Source organism: Amblyomma maculatum, chromosome 9, assembly GCF_055883805.1.
Source record: "Amblyomma maculatum isolate TAMU_Amacu chromosome 9, ASM5588380v1, whole genome shotgun sequence".
Classification (NCBI taxonomy): domain Eukaryota; kingdom Metazoa; phylum Arthropoda; class Arachnida; order Ixodida; family Ixodidae; genus Amblyomma; species Amblyomma maculatum.
The window spans coordinates 32,136,580-32,157,091 of NC_139352.1; the positions used below are offsets into that span (position 1 = coordinate 32,136,580).

General features: G+C 43.2%; 1 protein-coding gene across 1 annotated transcript; it reads right to left on the reverse strand.

Moving 5' to 3' along the window:
• Window positions 1-1,628: 1,628 nt before the first annotated feature.
• LOC146178780 (uncharacterized) lies at window positions 1,629-7,516 on the reverse strand. Its single transcript, XM_084580032.1, has 4 exons — window positions 7,464-7,516; window positions 4,651-4,909; window positions 3,164-3,385; window positions 1,629-1,844 (listed from the first exon to the last, which is right to left on the reverse strand). The coding sequence occupies exons 1-4, from the start codon at window positions 7,514-7,516 to the stop codon at window positions 1,629-1,631; spliced, it is 750 nt and encodes a 249-aa protein (XP_084436158.1).
• Between the last annotated feature and the right edge of the window lie 12,996 nt (window positions 7,517-20,512).

A 20,512-nucleotide genomic window follows, 5' to 3' on the forward strand; every position in this document is an offset into this window, starting at 1 on the left:
GATTCGAGTGTTTTTGTAAGGTTAGATTGGTGTGGGTCCCAAATCGAGCAAACATATTCTAGTTTGGGGCGGACTAAGGTTAAATAAGCGGACAGTTTTACGTGAGGGGGAGCAAGTTCGCCTAAGATAACCTAGAACACGGTTGGCTTCGTTAGTGATGTTATTTATATGAGATGTCCAGGTAAGAGGTATTTATTTGTAGTCGCATGCAATATTATTCTCAGCGCATAAAGTATAGTTTACGGTGTGATATGATGCACGACGATGAAATGAGACTAGAGTGGTTTTGTTTACGTTTAGCTTCAGTAACCAATTAGTGCACCATGTTTCAACAAGTTTCAAATCACATTGAAGTTTAAATGAGTCCATGCTGTTTATTATTTTTCTGTAAATGACGCAGTCGTCGGCGAACAAACAAATGGTAGAAGACAGGTTATTAGGAAGATCATTAATGTATAATAAAAATAGTAAGGGTCCTAAAACGGTACCTTGCGGTATGCCAGAAGTGACTGGGGACAAGGAAGATGCGCGGTTATTGGCCCATACGAACTGTTGGCGATTAGTCAAAAAATTTTGCAGCCATTCAAGAACTAGTGGGTTTAGGTTTAGTCGTGAAAGCTTATGGAGTAGTATTCGGTGGGTAACTTTGTCAAGAGCTTTTTCAAAATCTAAAAACAGCGCATCCATTGGTGTGTTAGTGTCCAAGCTAGAGCTGATGTCGTTAGTGAATAATGCTTGTTGGGTAGAGCATGGATAGGTTTTTAAAAATCCGTGCTGACTGGGATGGAAGAAGTTGACAGACTGCAGGAATTTCATTATGTGTGAGTGAAGTACATGCTCTATTAGCTTGGAGGGAACACTGGTTAAAGAAATAGAGCGATAATTTTTAGGGGACGATGGTGAGCCTTTTTTATGCACTGGAATAATTTTTCCCACTTTCCAGTCATAAGGTATGGCATTGTGTTCGAGTGATTGCTGGAAAATGTGGAAAAGAATGATAGCGACAGTATCTTTAGTGTTGTGAAGTACTTCAGCGTTGATGTTATCGACTCCGGCTGATGATGACAGTTTTAGAGATTCGATTAGCAATTTTATTCCGTTAGGCTCGAATATATACAGATGTTGTCAAAATAAGAGCGTTTCTGGCTTCCGGTCTAAGGATTATCTCTGTTCTTACAGCTCCATCCGTTACAAAGACCTGAGCTAAGCGCATCCGCTGGCCCTACTCACACGGCTGTCCTATCAGTACAGCTCAGGCGCTACTTGAAATGAATACTGTAATGCTTATGCGTTAGGACTGGTGAAGGCCAAGCACGACGCAAATTTAACTTCCACCGCGACCCGATACTGAAGCGGTTTGCCTGAGCCTGCCGGGGCCAACTGCGTCCAACTGCGGCTGGCCTCACAGCCACCACATTGGCTATCGACATTTCCGGCGAAACGCTTTCCAAGCAGATACGCTTGGCACAACACACCTCTAGTGAACCCGCGGCGGGAAAACTTGTATGCTACAAAAAGAGGTGCTATATATAGAACACGGTGCAAGACCTCTTTCTTGCACCATGATATAGAACAATACTCTCTAAGCGTGTAAACTCACTCGCTAACATCGTGGAGAAGTAAACAAATCAAGTCACCTGCAGTGCGGCGATGAAGATATAGGAATTGCCGAAGCCTATGACGACGCCCGAGTCGGCCATCAAGGATGGCGCATAGAAGATGACCATGTTGATCCCGGAGAACTGCTGCAGGAAGTGCACGAGCAGAGCTAGGAGCACGTGCAAGCGGGGCGTAGGATCACATGCGTAGACTTCTTCAATGTCCAGGAACTCTCCGTCCTCCGGCTGCGCAAAAGAATTGACTTTCAAACTCACACTGGCATGGAAGACAGGATTGTCCGTATTGAAGCGACAAAGAAGCGGAAATAACGGATATGCAGTTGCTGCCACTTCTCTTGGCTCTACGTGCGCCTTACCGGGAGGTGCCCAGTACGGCAGTGGCATTGGCGCGTAGAGAATTTACCATTGCTGAGGACAAATTTTCCCTCTCCCACAGAAGCCGCGGTCACTAATATATACTCATATTGTCTTTGAGCATAAGCATATTTTGTTTGAGCATATTTTCGCGTCGCAAAAAAAGAGATGCAATATTATTGCAGTGTTGCGCAAAACGCTTTTAAGATTGTTGGAAAGTAATGTTATCATGTCTCAAATTTGCAGTCATTGGTTTTACTTAAAGCGGCTTCCACGTGGCTTATTACTTTACATGTGGTGACGCTTAGCTACGAAAGGCTGCCCTAAAAGTTGTTGCAGACATTTCGCCACGCGGGGAATAAGAAAAAGTATTCCTCTCTGGCCTAGCACAGGAGGCAGACAGAGACTACAATGAGGAACTGGGGACTTTTTGCGTGTTTGCTGCTGTGCCAGTTGCGACTATCCTGACTTTCACGGAACATCTTGGTGAAGATGCGGGCTCTGGTTCCGGTTTCAGATTTCATCAGGCAGAACTCCGTCCCCTTAGTGCCCCATTTATACAGAACATGCTGTGCTGGCATCGCCTCTTTCAGCGCTGTGATCTAAACGTCACGCGCAAGACTCTGAGGGGTGATAATTGGCAGACGATATTTCCTTGCACTGATTTACAGAGGACTTCGTGACGACTCGAGATTACATGAAATTACCGAGTAAGCGACAACGTTCATGTATAAAGCGCAGCTTTATGTCTATGCTGCATTGTCTCGCACATAATGCGATAGCTGGTAGCTGAGCTGTAATGAGTATGTGTAAACTAACGCACATAAGGCATAAATTAAGGGATTACTACTGAGTTGTGCAGCAAATGCCACGTACGGGAACAAGAATCCGCAAGCGGAGCCTGGAGACGGAAGCCACTACCTGATAGGCAGAGGTTACGTGTTCCATAATTGTTCTACATACTAATACTGCGAAGTGGAAACGTACGTATTTTTCAAGAATATTCGCGTTAACTCCTGCAGCTATAGTAGCACCAAAGCAGTAACAAATTAACTGCAGAGAAATTATTACTTCTCAAAAGACAGCGCTATCATGTTCAACTTATCACATAGGTTATTAGCTACTGGTATGCTGCCCGTAAACTCAAGTGCCATAAGCAGTGCGGGCGTATCTAAAACAATTTCAAGCACCCTAAACGTTGGTCCTCGCAGCTTTCGCATCGCGTGAGCAGCCTCCAGCTTGCGGCCCTTGGGTATCAGCCAGCGGGGAGACTCCACGGAGGCATGGCAGGCCACCAGAACAAAGACCGGCCCCAACAGGGCAGCCAAGGCCAGCAGGCTCCAGTCGAGGATGCGTCCCAGGAAGAAACAGTACAATATGCCCACTGTAATGCTGAGCTGTAGAGCGCCACCCTGCGGAAGGATATCGACAAAACAGCCTCCGTAGAATGTGCTGAACGGAATGTAAACAGCAAGGCTTGTCACAAACGTCGTGTTACACGCTCGCAGCAGCACAGTGTACAGAACGATTAATTAGGTCTATACGGAGTAGTCGAGCCAAATCACGCCACACCGGACGCTCCACCCTTTTGATCGGTTTCAAGCAATGAGGCAGCATGCGAAGCGTCTATAGTCTTTCAGGATACGTTGTTTGAGATATCCTTCGAAGTAATATATTATTCGTGTGCGTCATGCCTTCACATGACAGAGTGTAGCGTCGTTAAAAATGACCAGATGCTTTTTTGTTAGACGACTCGAACAAATGAATAAATTGAAATTGCGGATACCTGCCAAAGAGAGGTTTTGAGAAGCCTTCTTTGTTTATTCTATTTTTTAAAACATGGTTTTGAGGCGAAAAGCACTACTGCGGCCAGTACAATGTGCATGCGATCGTTGTCGGTTGCCTGGCGTGTGCGGTAGTGAAATGAAGTATGGGGGCCTGCTGACTGCGCTTGAGATATGAGTTACCAGCTCTGGCAAAGATATTAAATACTTGGAAGGAATAGGGTCATGATATAAGCATTGCCGTCAAAGGCTCAACTTTGACAAGGTATTTGCAAAATGCAAATAAAAAATTCCACAATAATTCGAATTAGGAAATCTGGGCAAGCGCTTTGTTAACTCTGCTCTGAATGCAACATACCTTGCATGTTTCTAGTACGTCGGTGTGGTCATAAAACATTACTTCTGCAGATATTCAAGAAAATACAAGTTTGTGTTTTTAGCTCTACGTTGCAGGCAGTTGAGGTAGCAAAAAGTACAATATTGAGGACGGAAGCCTTCCGACATCTCGTTTCAAACATTTTCAAACATTTTCAAGCTTTTCAAGGGCTCAAGACATCTGAGGGTGCTAAATGCATCCTATGAAGGTGTCAGTATTGGGTAAATACACAGATTCATCAATGAATTGTAATTGTTCTGAATTTTTATTACCTCAGGCACCAGAAATCTCTTATTGTATTTTGGTTGCACTCTGCATTCGAAGCCTAAGAAACACAATGGCGAATACTGCGCTTGTCAAACCTGACTTAGTATCGCTATTGTCGATAGAAGGGCAATTACTGAAAAGGAAGAGATCGCTATGTTTGGAAACAAAGGCATGTCACCCCCACATAACGAGGTGCCATTGCTGATGTAATCAGCAGAAAAGCCCGGAGTGCTCGTGGTGAGTACCATACCGTAGTTCCGCGGCGCCAGGGTTCCACGATCTCGGTGATGTATGCAGGCACACAGAGCGAAAATATTCCGGTGGAAAGGCCCGTCAGGAAGCGGCCAAAACAAAGGAATTCAGCCGAGCCAGCAATGTAGATGGCCACGTAGCCGACGATGTGCAGCATGGCGGCCAGAAGGTGTGTGAAACGGCGACCCATGGCCTGACAATATATGGCGGACACGCCGGCGCCAAACACGGCGCCTATCGGAAGCAGGCTTTTGAACCTGAAAAACAAAAGGGGACATTCCAGTACAATCGTTAAGGACAAGACGCAAAACCGTTATGGGTGTTGTCAACAGTTCCCCTTGTCTACGAAAATACGGACACTCCTTTCCAATTACAACAGTGTTACAGATCGTATGACACACATACAAATCTCTACTTTAACGACTCTGCACGAATTTGCTTCGCTAATCTAGTGGCAGCGTGCCTTCGCAACCTAAGGAAAGGTATACGAGTGCCAACTGAATGCCACACCTAATTTTCAGCAAAAGTCATTTACTTCACATTAGAGAATGTTCATATAATACTTATGTCATCTTACGATCTCCTCAACATCAATTTTAACTTATTTTAATCTCTTTTGAATCAGTCGCTTTATGTGTGATGAAGCTACTGTGCAGATTAGTGAATGCCTCGCTCACCAATTCGACACCGACAACGCAGTGTTCTCTGTTCTACGGGGTCTTAAGCTGTCGCATTAAATTAACTCGTTCCTATCGAGAGCAGGAAACGACACTTCAAAAAGTTGATACACTGCGCCACCTTCACTACCGCGAGGGAAAGACATTCAGGAGAGCTGAATAGAACATCGCAGTGCGGAATACATGGGGTAAGAAACGATTCGCTTTTGGAATTAAAAGAACAGACGCTTATACATCCTTATGAAATATTATGAAAGATTTATGAGAATTTTTCTTCTCTGTTGGCTTTAATTACTTAGAACCGGGAATTACAGGGAGGCCTTTCTGATCGATAAATTTGCAACATTTGGACCAACAGGAATATAACAAAAGAAACATTAGAATCCCCTAAATTGATTCCCTCTGCGCCATATTTATTCAGTTAAACAATCACATACGGTTATAATTGTAAAGTTTATTTACAGCACGGGTACCCCGTTCTGATAGCATAAACTCAATAAGTTTTTCGAAACATGTTTCTTTTCAATTCTTTGGTTCCGTCTTGAATGTTTTTCTGATCATTATAGCCAACTTTGCAGGCCTGCCTTATATTGATTTATTACTTTCCTATTTTTTCTATAGTCCTCCTGTCCCTACATTAGTTCTAGCAATTTAGCCTATGCTGGTGCTGTGCTTAACCTGTTCCGGAAAGCCCTTGACAACTGATTGCGCATCAAATCGAGGGGTACCTCAAAGTTCACTTTTAGCCTCTAAACTGTTTAATATATATTTCATACCATTGGCATGGAAACTAGGTGAAATACCAAATATAGTTCATGATTTATTCTGATTACGTCACAATATCGTCAACTCATATTCATCTACAAACGCAGAACCTTAATTTACAAGATACTTTAAACACTTTGAACGGGTACATAAAGAAGCTGGTCTGGAAATGTCGCCTAAACAGTCCATTTCAATTAATGTGCGAAACAAGAACGGAAGAAAGAATTGCAAGATAACTTCACTTTGAAGATTGATAACCACACATTACAGAAAGTGGACGAATTGGGAGTCTTTGGGCTGGACATATATAAACCGTGCAAAAGCAACTGAATAGCCCCATTATACAAAACAGAAGCAGCGACTCCGGTACATTTGAGCTAAAATCCCGTTTAAAGGATAAGGGGCCAGAACAGATGTAGCTAGATGCCTTGTACGTTCCGTACTTCAACCTAGGATAGTGTACCGAGCTCACTTTCATAGACTTAAAAAATGACAGTAGGCGAGCTAGAAACAATTAACAGAAATGTTATGCACACCTTCACAGGTTTGCCAAACTTACTCCCATCTATACACTTCAGGAATATGCACAGTTGAACACTCTGACAGAAATCATTCAACTTAGAGAAGAAACAAGAAATTTAAAAAGAGAGTATATTGAGCCTGTTGCAGCCGTATACAATGAGGTGACAGCATAGGCGGCGAAAATAATAGACCACCTCCCTGGGTTTTCAGAACAATGACAACTACGAAAATGCTCAGCTCCATCATAAAGCACAGCTAACAACACGTCCAGTGATTGATATACGCCCCGGGATATGTATAGCTTATGCAGACGCACCAGTCATTCAAAGTGGTGGAAGAACGGCAACTACCAGCCCCACAAAAGCAGTGTTGTTCACACATAGGGAGTACGCAATGGACCACACAGAATCAGATGTAATGTAGTTGTATGCTATTCGCGATGCGATGTAGGCTATAATTTCATACCGTCTATAAGCCAAGCTCACATTTATACCGAATCTCTAGCGGCTGTTAAAACAACTCAAGAGTGTTACAAAAACCCTACGCATTACTCAGGAGATACATGCTCTAAATAAGAAAATAACAAAACGTGTTCAGATACATGGGATAGAAGACGCTAAATAACAATGATCAATAACCCTTACACACCAAGCCCCTAAGACGAGTGCCTCACCCACAATCCTCCCATATGATTTCCGTTCAGCTCTTCGAATCTTGGCCTCCGCTCTAATGAAACGTGCATGCGCCCGAATTACCCGCACACTTTCCTCCTCCCTCATAACCTAACCTAACGAGAATGAATGGAGGAGGTGTCCCTTACAAGGATTCAGGTTGGGCTGGCCGTTACCTCGTCGGTAACTGGCCGATGGGGCTCTCAAGAAGATCCAGTGCCGATCCCATGCCTTCAGCATCCTTGGCGAGCCGCCGAAGTGTATCTTAACCTCCTTTTATGTGCATGCCCAGGAATGCATTCGTCAAGAATAAGACGAAAAGTTTGACCGTTGGCTACAAGAGAAGGAGATCTACACTTGTGACTAATGGACAACATTAAGAGCCGGAGCTTGCTCCGGTTTCTTGAAGAAAATAGACTCCATGACTTACATTAAGGTAAAAGACCACCCCATTCTATGCCACAAGGCAAGGCTTCGATAAACAAAACTATTCCTCTACAATTGTATTACTTATCAGGTCTTTTTAAAGTTCCTATACCCTTTCAAGAAGCACCCGGCAGCGTCTAACCAGCTTTAGATGCTCACTCATATCTGCCATTGTACGCGCCCCTGCTGCTGCCGCCTATTTATTTTATTTCACAGGGCACGGTACCACCGGTTGCAGGCTCACGGAAATTCATACTCCTGAAAACATTTTTCACTTCTGGCCCTGCTTCTCCCTCTCTCCTAGATCTGCACGCACTTTCACCCTGAAACCGCCAGTGTGTACAAATTATTTTCCTAAATGCTCTTCAAATCACAACGCACAGGTTCTTCCGAGGTCCAATGATGCGAATTCCTACGATTGATCACATTGTGTCATGCCGCTTCCACACAAGAAAAGTAGGAATACCAAAGAAAGTCAAAATGACAAAGGGTTAAAGCTATAGTCCTAAACCTTTTCTACCAAAGTATAATTTTGTTTTCTTCGAAAGGTGAGGCCCACACAACACCGTTTTGTACAGTTGACCAACCAGAAAGCGCTGTTCATGCACTTATTTCTCGTCGTTCTCAGTAGCCGCCTATTATTAAAAGGGCTTTCTTTTTTTTAACAAAATTCACTGCCCGCCTGCCATGCAAACTAAATTCCATTCGTGCAAGGATTCTTCCTTGGTACACTCTGGTTACGAAATGTAAAGACCATTTTTCATCTATCTTTCGTTCCATGGCTGAAATTAACCGCGGATAATATACCACATGCATTCCCTAAATCGCCCGCCGAGGTGGTTCACTGGTAGACGCCCGACTACTGTCCGGAGTGCCCGGGTTCGAACCCGACCTTGGCGGCTGCATTTCGATGGAAGCGAAACGAAAAGACGTCCATGTTCACCTTCCTCCATTCCCTTGTGGCGCGGTTCAGGTGTCCATAAAACCAAGTGTGACAGATACTGCGCCTTTCCTTTACTGTGAACCAGCTATTATTCCCTAAATCGTTTTACTGTAATGGGTGCAGCACACTGATGAGTTAGCCAGGTAGCAACAATGATTCTATCTCCGGAGCTATAGCGGTTCTCGACGGCTCGCATCTGTTGTTTCAGCAACTTTCGTTCAACGACTTCACCTTTACCACTCACAACAAGGCCTACACGCATTATTATGACGTCGTCAGTCTTAATGCCCACCCCTCTATTTTGCACACAAACGCAAACTCGTGTTTCGCATTATGCTAAATTGCTTCTTGCTAATTTGGGTTAAAGAAATCTTCACTCCATGTAAACTTGTCCCAGCAAAACTGGGCCCACAAGTAGGTCTTGGTAGCGAATAATCCTTTGATTTCACTTCAAGGTACTGGCATTTGCTGCAGAAGGGTCTATATTGGAACGAGTGTGCAATGCTCTTGTGGTGAGGTCAAATTTATTTCTATTTTCTAAGATTGTTTCACTACTAATTTACCGTTCATCAACCCCATGCGCAAACGCACGCATGTAACCCTCAACCCCCCACGCACAAGCCACAAAATCACTTGCGATTTGCCTGGTTTCAGAAAACCTACTATTTACTTGCTTTTAGAATCATTGGAACAGGGTAACATTACAAACTTAACTGACTCAGGCTGCATAAAAATATTCGCCTTGTAATGATTGAGTTCAGCCACCACAGTCTACTCATCCCGCTACCCGTGAACAGTCACCTTTCCTGTGCAGGGAGAATTTTTCTGCAGTGTCGACGTGACTTGATTTTGGGTCTCGTCGACACAACTAGGGCCTGCGTTTCCGAGCCCTAGTTGTACTCTCAGAGCCTGTGGCAAACCCACCTCGAGAAATGCTCTCAGTTCTATATTTAGTCACCTTACTCTTCGAGTGAAGGAAAATTTGTACCTCTCCAGGCCGTGTCACCTTTCTTAAGCCAGGGCACAGCGCAATGTTTGCACCTGCGTGCGCTAAGATGCTAGCACAGCAGTTAGCATAACTTCCCATAGCTCGTCGAGCTCCTCGATGGCCTCCAGTACCGATCAGGGCGCCCGTTGATAAAGACAGGCGCAGCGGCTTAGTATTAAAAAAAAAAAAAAGGCGATGGGTGAAAGAAATTTCGTAGTACTTTATTTGTAAAAACTTCCTTCTAGATGAAAATTTTCTTCTGAGTCATCACAAGCACTTTAAGATGCGAAACGCGCAACTTGAAAATGACACTAAATTTATCTGTTTGACAGCGATATACTAGGAGACAAAAGCACACTATTCAAGAGGAGTAAAAAGCAAGCAAGGGTGTCATGAGGAATCCGCGAAGGAACACAAATATCAGAGCCGGGAGCACAGCATAACGCAAAGCGCGGTCAAAACAGTCTCATCAAATCCAAAAGAGTTGCGCTTGCCCGCCTTATTTATGTCATAGAGCGTAAGCTCCTTCCATCGAAAAAGCGTCACTGTGACCGTACCATGAAAACAATTGACATCTTTAGAATCGTGCCGGAAAACTACGCACGTAGTTTCGTAATAAATGTGACTCGACCATTCTTCTACCATTTAAGATTTGATTTAGCATCCTTCCTAAAACTGAGTTACCGACTACTTTGTGATATGGGTTCAAACGAGTGAAATATTTACTTCAGCTTGTCTGCTCTTAACTTTTAATGCAGGTGCCCATCGAGAAGTGAGATGAATACTGCAGCTCTTACTCCCAAAAACCAACTGATCCGTTCTGTTAAAATTCGTGTACTGAAAACGAGGTGAAAAACACGCTACCACGTCTTCTCATACGGCGATGCTTGAGCGTCACCTAATTTCTCCTAGAATTCGCGCGTGTCATTTTTTCCATTATTTGGAAAATTGTACTTTTTACATAGTTAAGATTGAAATATTTTAAACCGTGGATCATACAACAGTTATATAGGGCGTGTTTTCTTTGCCAAACCACAAACTAAGGTTCTTGACGAACTGACACCGCGTGCGTTTTCGCGAGGGCCGTCAGATGCAGGTCCTCACCAGCAAAGCTATAGTGGCGTCATCTCTGAGCTTATCTTGCAGCGAATACTGGTTCTCTGGACAGTAATGTATTTCTCCCTCGGTATATGGTGATGCAAACTGAATCCACCAGTACAATTGTTACTGGCGCTTTTTTTTTGTCTGCCATGTGCAATGTCCTGCCCGCTCGGTACGTCGTTGTCTGCGAATAAGCACTTACTGTTCACCCCCCCCCCCTCCAATCTCATCTCTCTCTCTCTCTAGAAGATCAGTAGTGCCTCCCCAACCGCCGGCTTCAGAAACTATAACAAAACGCCTTTTTACACTAGAAGTGCGTATCTAGTTCGTCGCACTGACACGCGATCACGATTCCGTCTCAGATAGGCATCAACATCATCTACAGCGAGAAGGAACGTACAGAGGCTGTGTACGCGCGAAGGGCCTGTCAAGGCGAATGGCGATGCTCACCAGAAGGAGTGTGCCATGGGGCGGAAAACCTCCGCCATTTCCCCCCTGCTGGCGGCGAAACTCACAGACGCTTGTGACGTGTAGCCCAATGTCGTTCCCATGCAGAATGAACCTGACCAGGCGCTCACCAGTGACACCAGCAAAGACAATGTAAAGTTTCGACGTTCGAGCTCGCCGTCCCCATCCATTTTCTGAGAGACATCCATTCCTTCTTCTTCTTCTTACCTCAGTGGATAGGGAAATTCATGGCACATACCCAAAGTGGAGGATTTGGGGCGAGTTCAGTGCCTGTGTAAGAATTGAATCGATAATCCTGATTTTAACTACATGATATGCAATCCATTAACTAGCAATGATGTTCCTAAAATAATTTTCAAAAATTTTGTAGTGATCACAATGTAATTGACTAAAGAAAAAATATATATAATTTTTTTTTTATTTCGCGATGAATACGTTACTTTCTAATGCGCAATTTGAGCGCAGCTGAACAGCTGTTCCAGCTTTTCGATATACTGAGGCAAAGAATTCGAGCAAGACATGTATGTAGGAACCTGTATTTTTCGCACATATTTTATACTAACTAGTTCCTCTTCTGCAAGTGACAGATATTTGGCCTCACTTTCCTGTAAACCACTTGACTAGCTCTAAGTTTTGATTTAGGCGAAACGAAGAGGCGTCCGGGTGCTGTGCGATGTCAGTACGCGTTAAAGATTCCAGGCGGTCAAAATTACTGCGGAGCCCTCCACTACCCCACCCATTTCATTCTTTCTGCTTTCACTGCCATCTTCCTCCATTTCTTTAGGGTGCGGTTAGGTATCCGCAGAACAGGTGTGATAGACATTTCGCCTTTCCATTTCTGTGAATCAATAAATATTAGTATCGACTAATAATTACCTAATTGAACAACATCAACCATCTTTTCACTTGCATACGTTTCCTCGATGCTCTAACCTATGGTACTATTCTTTTTCTGATATACAATCAGTTCCTCTTTTATAGCGCCGGCAAATTATTGTACACATTTCCTTGACGCTCTATCCTATGGTATATATATTTTTTTGGCTGCGAACGTGGGTACGAGGGACGACGGCGACGCCGATGACTGCAATACTAGTTATTAGTTGCTATCTGCGAAACGTGGGAACGGGCGCCAAAAAGCTGCGGTCTAAAGCTCCGAGAGCACTGTGGAATCTATACTGCAAAATTGCGAAAACGTAAGCGTTGCTGATGCACATGGTGCACCTCATTTGCTCTCGTTACCATATTATCAACTAAACGCACCGTCATTACCATTGCTAACGTCCTCATTGTAATTATCACTAATCGCAGCATCATTGCCACAGCAAATATAGCATTCTCACGGTAGACAAGGAAAACTATGATGTGCGTGACTCTCAGCCGGGGATCCAAGGGGTGGAGGTTCGATTCCTGGTGGAGATAGGATTTATTTAATTATGGAGCTGCTTACGAGGGACAACAGCGACCTCGCGAAACGCAGGAACGGGCGTCAAAGGGTTGTGCTCTAAAATGGATATATAGCTGTAAGTATAATCCGGTTTCACGCATATGTGCTCTGAACAAGCTCCTTGTTTAACTAGTGCCGGTGTACGGATCGCTTCTGTGATGTGTCCCTAGAGCATGGAACGTACTCGAAGAAGAGGTGGGCCCCGCAAGTCAGTAAAGCAGACAAGTAAGTAGCAGACAATTAAAAGGGAAATGAGGGGCTCGTTATTACAGAATTTAAAAGAGCCAACAGTCTACGAGTACAAGACAAACGTTGGGGATAATATTTTATTATGTTTCGTTGTTGTTATTGACGAGGATTAGTCTTATGATGATCTAGAATTAAAGAGCATTAAATGCAAAGCGGAAGAAAAACCAACGTGCCGATGGTGGCGCGTTGTTTTTTCTTCCACCTTTCCTTCTATATATATACTGTAGTGGTGTGTTTATTCAGTCGACACAGATAGATCCAGCTGCTCAGGATGAACTCGCAGCGGAGCGTCAGGCGTAGCGAATCACAAAGACAGCGACCAACTTCTTCATCCTTGAGTGCGCCAGCACGCGACGCATGCCAGTGGCTTTAATAACGAAGATTACCACACTCTTATATACATATATATATATATATATATATAGATATATATATATATATATATATATATATATATATATATATATATATATATATATATATATATATATATATATGCACGTCTGGAATTCATAAACGGTTTTATTTTATATTATAACTAAATCATATATATCTCTTGCCACCTTGCCTTTTGAGAGTTGTTTGGTTATACTGTTGAAGTACGTTTACAGATATTAACCACCACTGTTAATAAATGGGTCCGGCAAGGCTGCCAGAATCACCGGACAAAAGAGAAAGAGAAATTATATATATATATATATATATATATATATATATATATATATATATATATATATATATATATATATATATATATATATATATATATCACTGAAATTAGTAATGTAATCTTGTTTAGGGGAATGATAATTAAACACAAAGTGGAAGAAACAACAACGTGCCGATGGTGGGAACCGAACCCAAGGCCTCCGAATATCGCGTCCGGTGCTCTTTCAACTGAGCTACATCGGCCGCTGTCCCTCCTGCAACTTGCTTGGGTATTTATGTTGTCTGTATGCGTACCTTGAGAGTGTTCACCAGCGCCACCCTCAAACATAGCGGCGGACGTAGAACGTCCTTTGTTACCGCCAGCATCACGTACAACGTAATCAAGAGCGAGGGCGAAAGCTGTGCTAGAACCTTCTTACGCTACCTATGGCTTCAAGACTGCCAGAACCGAGACCCCCGTAAGCTGCAAGCAATTAAGGGAAAATGAGGGTGCTCGTTATAATACATAAAGGAAAGAAGCCAACAGTCGGCGAGGCCAAGGAAAGCGTTGGCGATATTACTTTATGTCTTTTTTTTAATGTTTACTTGGATAATCACAGAAATTAGTCGTGTAATCTTGTTTAGGGTAATGATAATTAAACACAAAGTAGAAGAAAAAACAACGTGCCAATGCTGGGAACCGAACCCACGACATTTTGGCTGGGCAACTTTATTTGTTATTGTTTTTTTTTTCACACGCTAATTCAGTGCTACACCACAGTTCTGATCGGAGCCACGGCCAGTTACTCCACCGCAACTGGGGAGGCGGCGGCCAATTGTAACACCAGGGTTGCCAAATACTGTTCAAGTGAAGGAATGCGTTTTAGTCAATGGACCATCGGTACCAGGCTGGACCCCGACCTGGTTTATGAAGCTGCACTGACTCGCTGGTTCGATCTATTTCCAGTGAAGCACAGTAGCTCATACAGCAATCCGTTCTCACGCAGACCGTATAATCTACATCTACCTGTACTGTTCCCTGTGCGCTAAAATATCGCTACCGTACAGTATAAGAACCGAAGTACTTACGTGAGATCGAAAACAGAATGGAAATAAATTCTAAGTAAAAAAGCGGCAATCATGCATAAAATCTGCTCTTTCAAAGGCCATGAGCTCATTTTGTTGTCAGGTGGGAAGTTGTAAGTAAAGTTATTTGCAATCAAATAAAATTTGAGTCAATCTGTGTGTCTGCGCGCTCGATTCTTGTAACCCAAGCACGCTTATTGCATGTGCCCTTTAGGATTCGATTTAGGAATCGATGCGCACGAAATCAACAACTGTTTTATGGCACTCACTTAGAAAAAGGTATCCAAACTCCAATATAGCTAGCTCCTTATGATCAGTCCTATCTCATGACTTCATATCTCCCTCTGATTGGTTGGTGGATTCCGGCAACCAATGAGCTCGTTTTCGTTCTTTTTAAGTATAGGATCCTGTAACAAGTGATTATTTTGCTAATGTCATACCCTCAGTGAAGATGGACGTCCTACCTGTAAGCGAACCCTGCTTGCATGATTCCAAACATACCGCTGAGATGTTCACACCTGGTTCATGGAGATAGGGTTGTCCTGTTTACAAAGGCATGTCCCTGCTCAAAGCTGGTACCGATATCTCCAGCGTGTGTTCAGTTGGTGTGACTCACTATTTCAGGGCATGGGGGGGGAGGGGCAAAGTAATTATAGTAGCCTTTTTAACGTCCACCTAGTTTAAATACTGGTGCAGGTACTATGGCGAGCTGTCAGTTTCTTTCGACATTGAATACTCATGTTGTCTCTGAGGGGGGTATTTCAAACCGCCTAACGATGAATGGAAAACCTATAATTACAAAGCAGTCTGCACTGGCATTATTTTTTGCACAGCTTATTGCAGTCAGCAATTTATAAGGCAGTGCGTGAATGAGCTTAATGGAGAGCAGAATTTGAGGCCTTCCATATAGGATATTTACTGGTTAATGCAGTTTCGAAAAAAAATGCCGCCCACTTGGTTATGTGAATTAAGAGGCTTAAGTGGTTTCACTAGGCTGTGTCACATGGCTATTATAAAGCATGGGATGCAGTCGCGATTCTCTTGGGGCCTCACATCCCCACAAAACCTTCCTAATGGTTTAAGCAAATCCACCTTGCTTTGAATGAATTTTTTGTGGTGTCAATTTGCCTATTTTAAAATTTTAATTTACTTCCCAGTGTAAACTTTCCTGTGTGGTTCCCACGAATCCTGCCACGATGATGAAGTTCCTCTTTGGCTGCTTCTGTACACCGGTTGCAATAATTTGGTGTTCGTAACTATATCAAAATAATTTTCTCTGATGTAAAAGGTTATTCCTGCAAGGAAAGTGGGTATTAGCAGATTATAAGAAGTGTAAAGGACAGTAATTGAACGCACAGGGCCCTCCGCTCTCCTGCATTCGTTACAGCCACGCGTCGTAATATAAATCGGCAGATAATGCGAAGACCACTCCTGGATGGTAGTTCGCTATCGTCATTTTGCAACAACGGGCAACAAGTTCAGGCGCACTGGCACTCCGAAGAACACTGTCACGCGCTCGCGCGCTCCTGCTAAAAGTGGATCGCTCTGCACAAGAAAGGGTGGTTTGATAATGATGATGATGACTATAGATAAATGCGAAGTCATCGCGGGCTACAACAGCCAAAATTTGGTAGCGACTGCATAATCTTTTATGCACCTTTTGTTTCCTGAAACCGAGCGTTCTCTCCAAAGACCAATTTCTCTGACAGCCATGACAGCACCGATCATCATAGCATCAGCCATGTGAGCCTCTTCTTCGTAACCACAGCGCGTGAACTCGTGCGTGGCGTCTGCGAGGGAGAAGCAGAAGAAAAGGAATTCATTCGGAAGCCATTCTGAATTGTTCAGTTCCTGCTCCGCGCCACTTCTCAGCATGAGTGAGTAGAGACGACACTTGTCCAGTGTATCCCATAATGAGCGCATACATTTTATCGAAGTCCTGATGGGTGCGATCTCGAAAGGGGCGCCCCATTAACTGCGCCGCCGGATCAGCATCTCGCGATTTGTCCCCATGCTCCGGCTGGAACGCGTCTTTTGCTACCCTAGTCAGTGAAGCCAATTGTGCAATAAACAGGGCACCTGTGTCCCTGCATTGCATCGCAAAATTTCTTTCTAGAGGCGAACGGTCCTCTTTGTTTAGAAATAAATACTACCTGTCCGCGTATAAGCTACGTTGCGCTACACGCCTAGCCACTAAGGAATGCCAAGGCAGATAAGGTGATGGCAAAGGGTGCTTGAACATGGAAAGAAACTCCAAGGCTCGCAAGGTGCTGCTCTAAAAAAAATTCAATGGTGCACAGTTCCTCGCCAATTGATTTTCAATCCTCTGCTTGTACATAACCTGCAATGGCTGCTCTTCTAAGGGAACCATGCTACACGGGCGTCAGTTCAGAATGAAGCACTACTTTACGCCTGATCCGTTTCTTGCGCATGTGATCAGGGACGAGAATGGTCGCAAATGCACACGAACTGCGCACGCATTCTCGATGCCTTTTTTAGCTCTCTGTGCTAAAGACAACACGTAAAGCTTCATTATAAAACTTGAGCTTTTTTCTGTCGATCGAAGATGGGCTATTATTTCCTTTTCTCTTGATCTGTACCGGAAAGAACTGAAGAACCCTTGTATGAATGCGCATGGACTTAATTTTAAGCATAGCTGGTTCTTTATGGGAGCCACTTCTGGTTACCACGACAGTTTGGAGCCTTTGCGACTTGCACACGCGAGGGCTAGCTATGCTTCTCCGAAGAAATTACTAGTTCAATGACCAAACTTGTAGTTGTCAGTGCTGTAATGGCTGTAATAAAGTATTAACTGCTGTTAGAGAGAATGTCCGGGATCATAAAAATGGGCCATTGTGATACCGAGGCTTAAAGGTGCGTTTATATTTTGCCTCGGCAGAACGTCTCGCAGCATTTCCATGAGGGCCGCTAGTATTCGATCTGCAGAATTTGGCGCAACTGCTGATCGCCAAAACATCAAAGCCTTTTCGATGCCTAAGACAGTTTCTAATCGATCAGAAATATCGACTCGGATCATGGACTGCACCCATCAGGAACGGTGGAAATATTTTTTTTTTTTTTGTGAGCAAAGATTGATAATCGTCCGTCTTGAATATATACTTTATTTTTAATTTGCTAATACCACAAGGCGCAAGAAACTATTGCGGTGAGCTCATAATTTTGAATGTTTTCTTTTTCTATTTTGCTGGCATGTTTGATAGACACCGTACGACAAAGTGCTGACGCTTTGTATAAGTCTCGAATTTCAAAATGCGCCTTAGCGTAAAAATTGCGTATTCAGATGGCATATAATCTTTCCCGCTGTGGTAAAGTAGTTCGCAGCTTTGTTGGCATATCTTGTCCCCACATTTAAGTATTTCATAAATATTGCAGCCTTCAGGCTGTGCTTTTCTAGGATAATGGAATGCTTTGCCGTTACTATGTGCGCACGCCACTTGTCAGCGTGGCATCAAATGAGGGATGATGACCTTTACAAGTTTCTTCACTATGCGAGCAGCAGAAAGGGAAATTAAACCGAAATAGCATATAGCAGAAAGTAAAAAAAACAAACAAATGTGGCAACAAAATTTGAAACTCTTGTGCACTGTGGGTTATTCACTCTCACCCAGTCTTGAGTGATTTCAATTCAAATTATTCGCTAATCATGGTTATCATGACTCGGTTGACCGATTTTAGTTACCTTGTTTGCTGATCCATCAGGCTATGATACGGCGGCACTAAATTCTACTTGTTTCTCACAATAAGGTTGCACCTGCGTGGCGGTAACATTGTTTCAATTTTATTTTTAACGTAATCTTTTATCAGCAAACACGCTCTTTCTGCAAAGCAAACATAAACATGAGCAAAACGAGCACATGAAATGATTTTTTTTTTTCACAAAAGTGCGGGTAAACTTTGCTCGCAGCGTTGCTTTAAAACAAATTCTTTCGAATTTTAGGAGGTGCAGAAAAGAAAAAACAATGGGCTCTCGGTTTTTTCTTACACTATTGAGTAGGATGTGTTGAAAATCGCTTTAAGTTTCATATTAATGAGGAGCATTAGAACGTGAGCGCACCTCTTCGCACTCCAACTCCCAAGGCGTGCGTCCAGATTATTTTTCCGCTCTGTGTCTTAAAAAAAGAATAAAGATGGTTTGACATTGCAAGCCTCGAAGTGCAACTCCCATCTTTGGAAGGGCAATATTTCTTAGTATTTAGTTTCTTAGCTCGCAAGTGGTGCGTAGCGTTCGTTTCGTAAGTAAAAATAACGGCTTAGAAATTGCAATTGCCCAAAATGAGGTCGGGCGCTATGCCGCACTGACATTTCCTCAGCACCAATCATTCATTGGTAATGCAGATTACGTTTCATTGTTTTATTTTGACTTCAGACTCTGGGAAGGCCACGTAAGTATAATCATGGATTTTCACGGCGACTCTATAGGCTGTTTGTAACTTGCATTCCTCTTCTGGATTTTCCGCGTTGGTGAGATCACTAAGAATTGCCACATAACAATAAAGACCAGCAACTCTTCCTTACCTTACTAGTCGATGTCGTGGCTGAAGGAACTAGCGCAGCTTCATGATACCCCTATCATTTTGTCACAAGTAGCGAATGACGTCAATTAAGAGCGAAATAACGATTGAGAAAAACGTTTGATCAAAACCTAAAATATCTTATTTTCGCATAGATTACGGGATCAGCTCTCATCTAAGCTGTAAGAAAACCTGCTATATATTAACTTTTTTTTGCTGTTTTGCAACAGTCTTTGCAATTTCATGATCATCCGGTTGTGCACAAAGCCGTTTTTGGAGCCTGCTGAATACTGAACCCTTCAGCAGGTGCTTGCGAATCAGTATATTGGTTTCAGGGCGCTAGATTTAAGAGCGTCTGCTGAGTCACGAATTGCGAATCAGTCTTGCTCCTATCGGCCTCTGCTCGTGAGTGGCCAGCGGCATGTCAACGTCCGTCCAGATGTCCCAAAACGGTGTAAATTACTTGACGTTCGCAGTGAATTCTCTCCAATCGGGCTATAAGAAGCGCCGGACATCTGTGGGCTCGTTTTAAATTATGCTGCAACTATACGCTTCCATACCATTTAAATTACTCGTATATACTGCGAGTGTTGAGCAAAAATAAATATCTGATTCAATTAGCTTTTGGCTTTAAGGCGAGTGGAAGGCTTACGTCGCAAAGGCTGTTTTCCACTTTTAGGCTAATGATTTACAATTGCAAATTGCCTTGCAATATGGCAGTGCTAATTGCTGAAACATGTCATTATAGAGTACCAAAATTAGACATGAAACTGACCTCTCAAAAAGACTTTTTTAGCAATCCAAAAAAGGTGATTTGTCAAGTACGGTTGGATATGCTTCCTTCTTCAGTGCCATTGACGCGATAACGCAGACAATGTTTACAAATTTAAAGGGGTTTCTAATTTAAGTCGGAGATCGGAAGCTCTCTTAAGAAATTCCATGCTCTACGTATAAGATATTCGCAAGTTCAAACAAACAAGGCGTTTTAAAAAAATCTGTCCCCTAAGCTTGGTTCCGAAATTTTTTTTCCTAGGCTCAATTATACGTCCTCACATGTATACATTCCCACCTTGCACATTCGTAGGTTCGCACGGTAGTCAGAGCTTAGCCGCTCAAGAGAAATCTCCGAGCAGATATAACCGGTATCTGAACTGGCGTATTTTCAACGGCTGCTATTGAGTTGTCAGGTGTGCTTTCGAAAGCTGCTGCAGCAGCTAGCAACAGCTGCATTTGTTTTTGTTTGTTTATGAAAATGTGATTGGCATTCCATTATTATTGGTATTCCACTTAAAATCCACCAATTAGCCTCGCGATGGTGAAAGAAATTCAGACGTTGC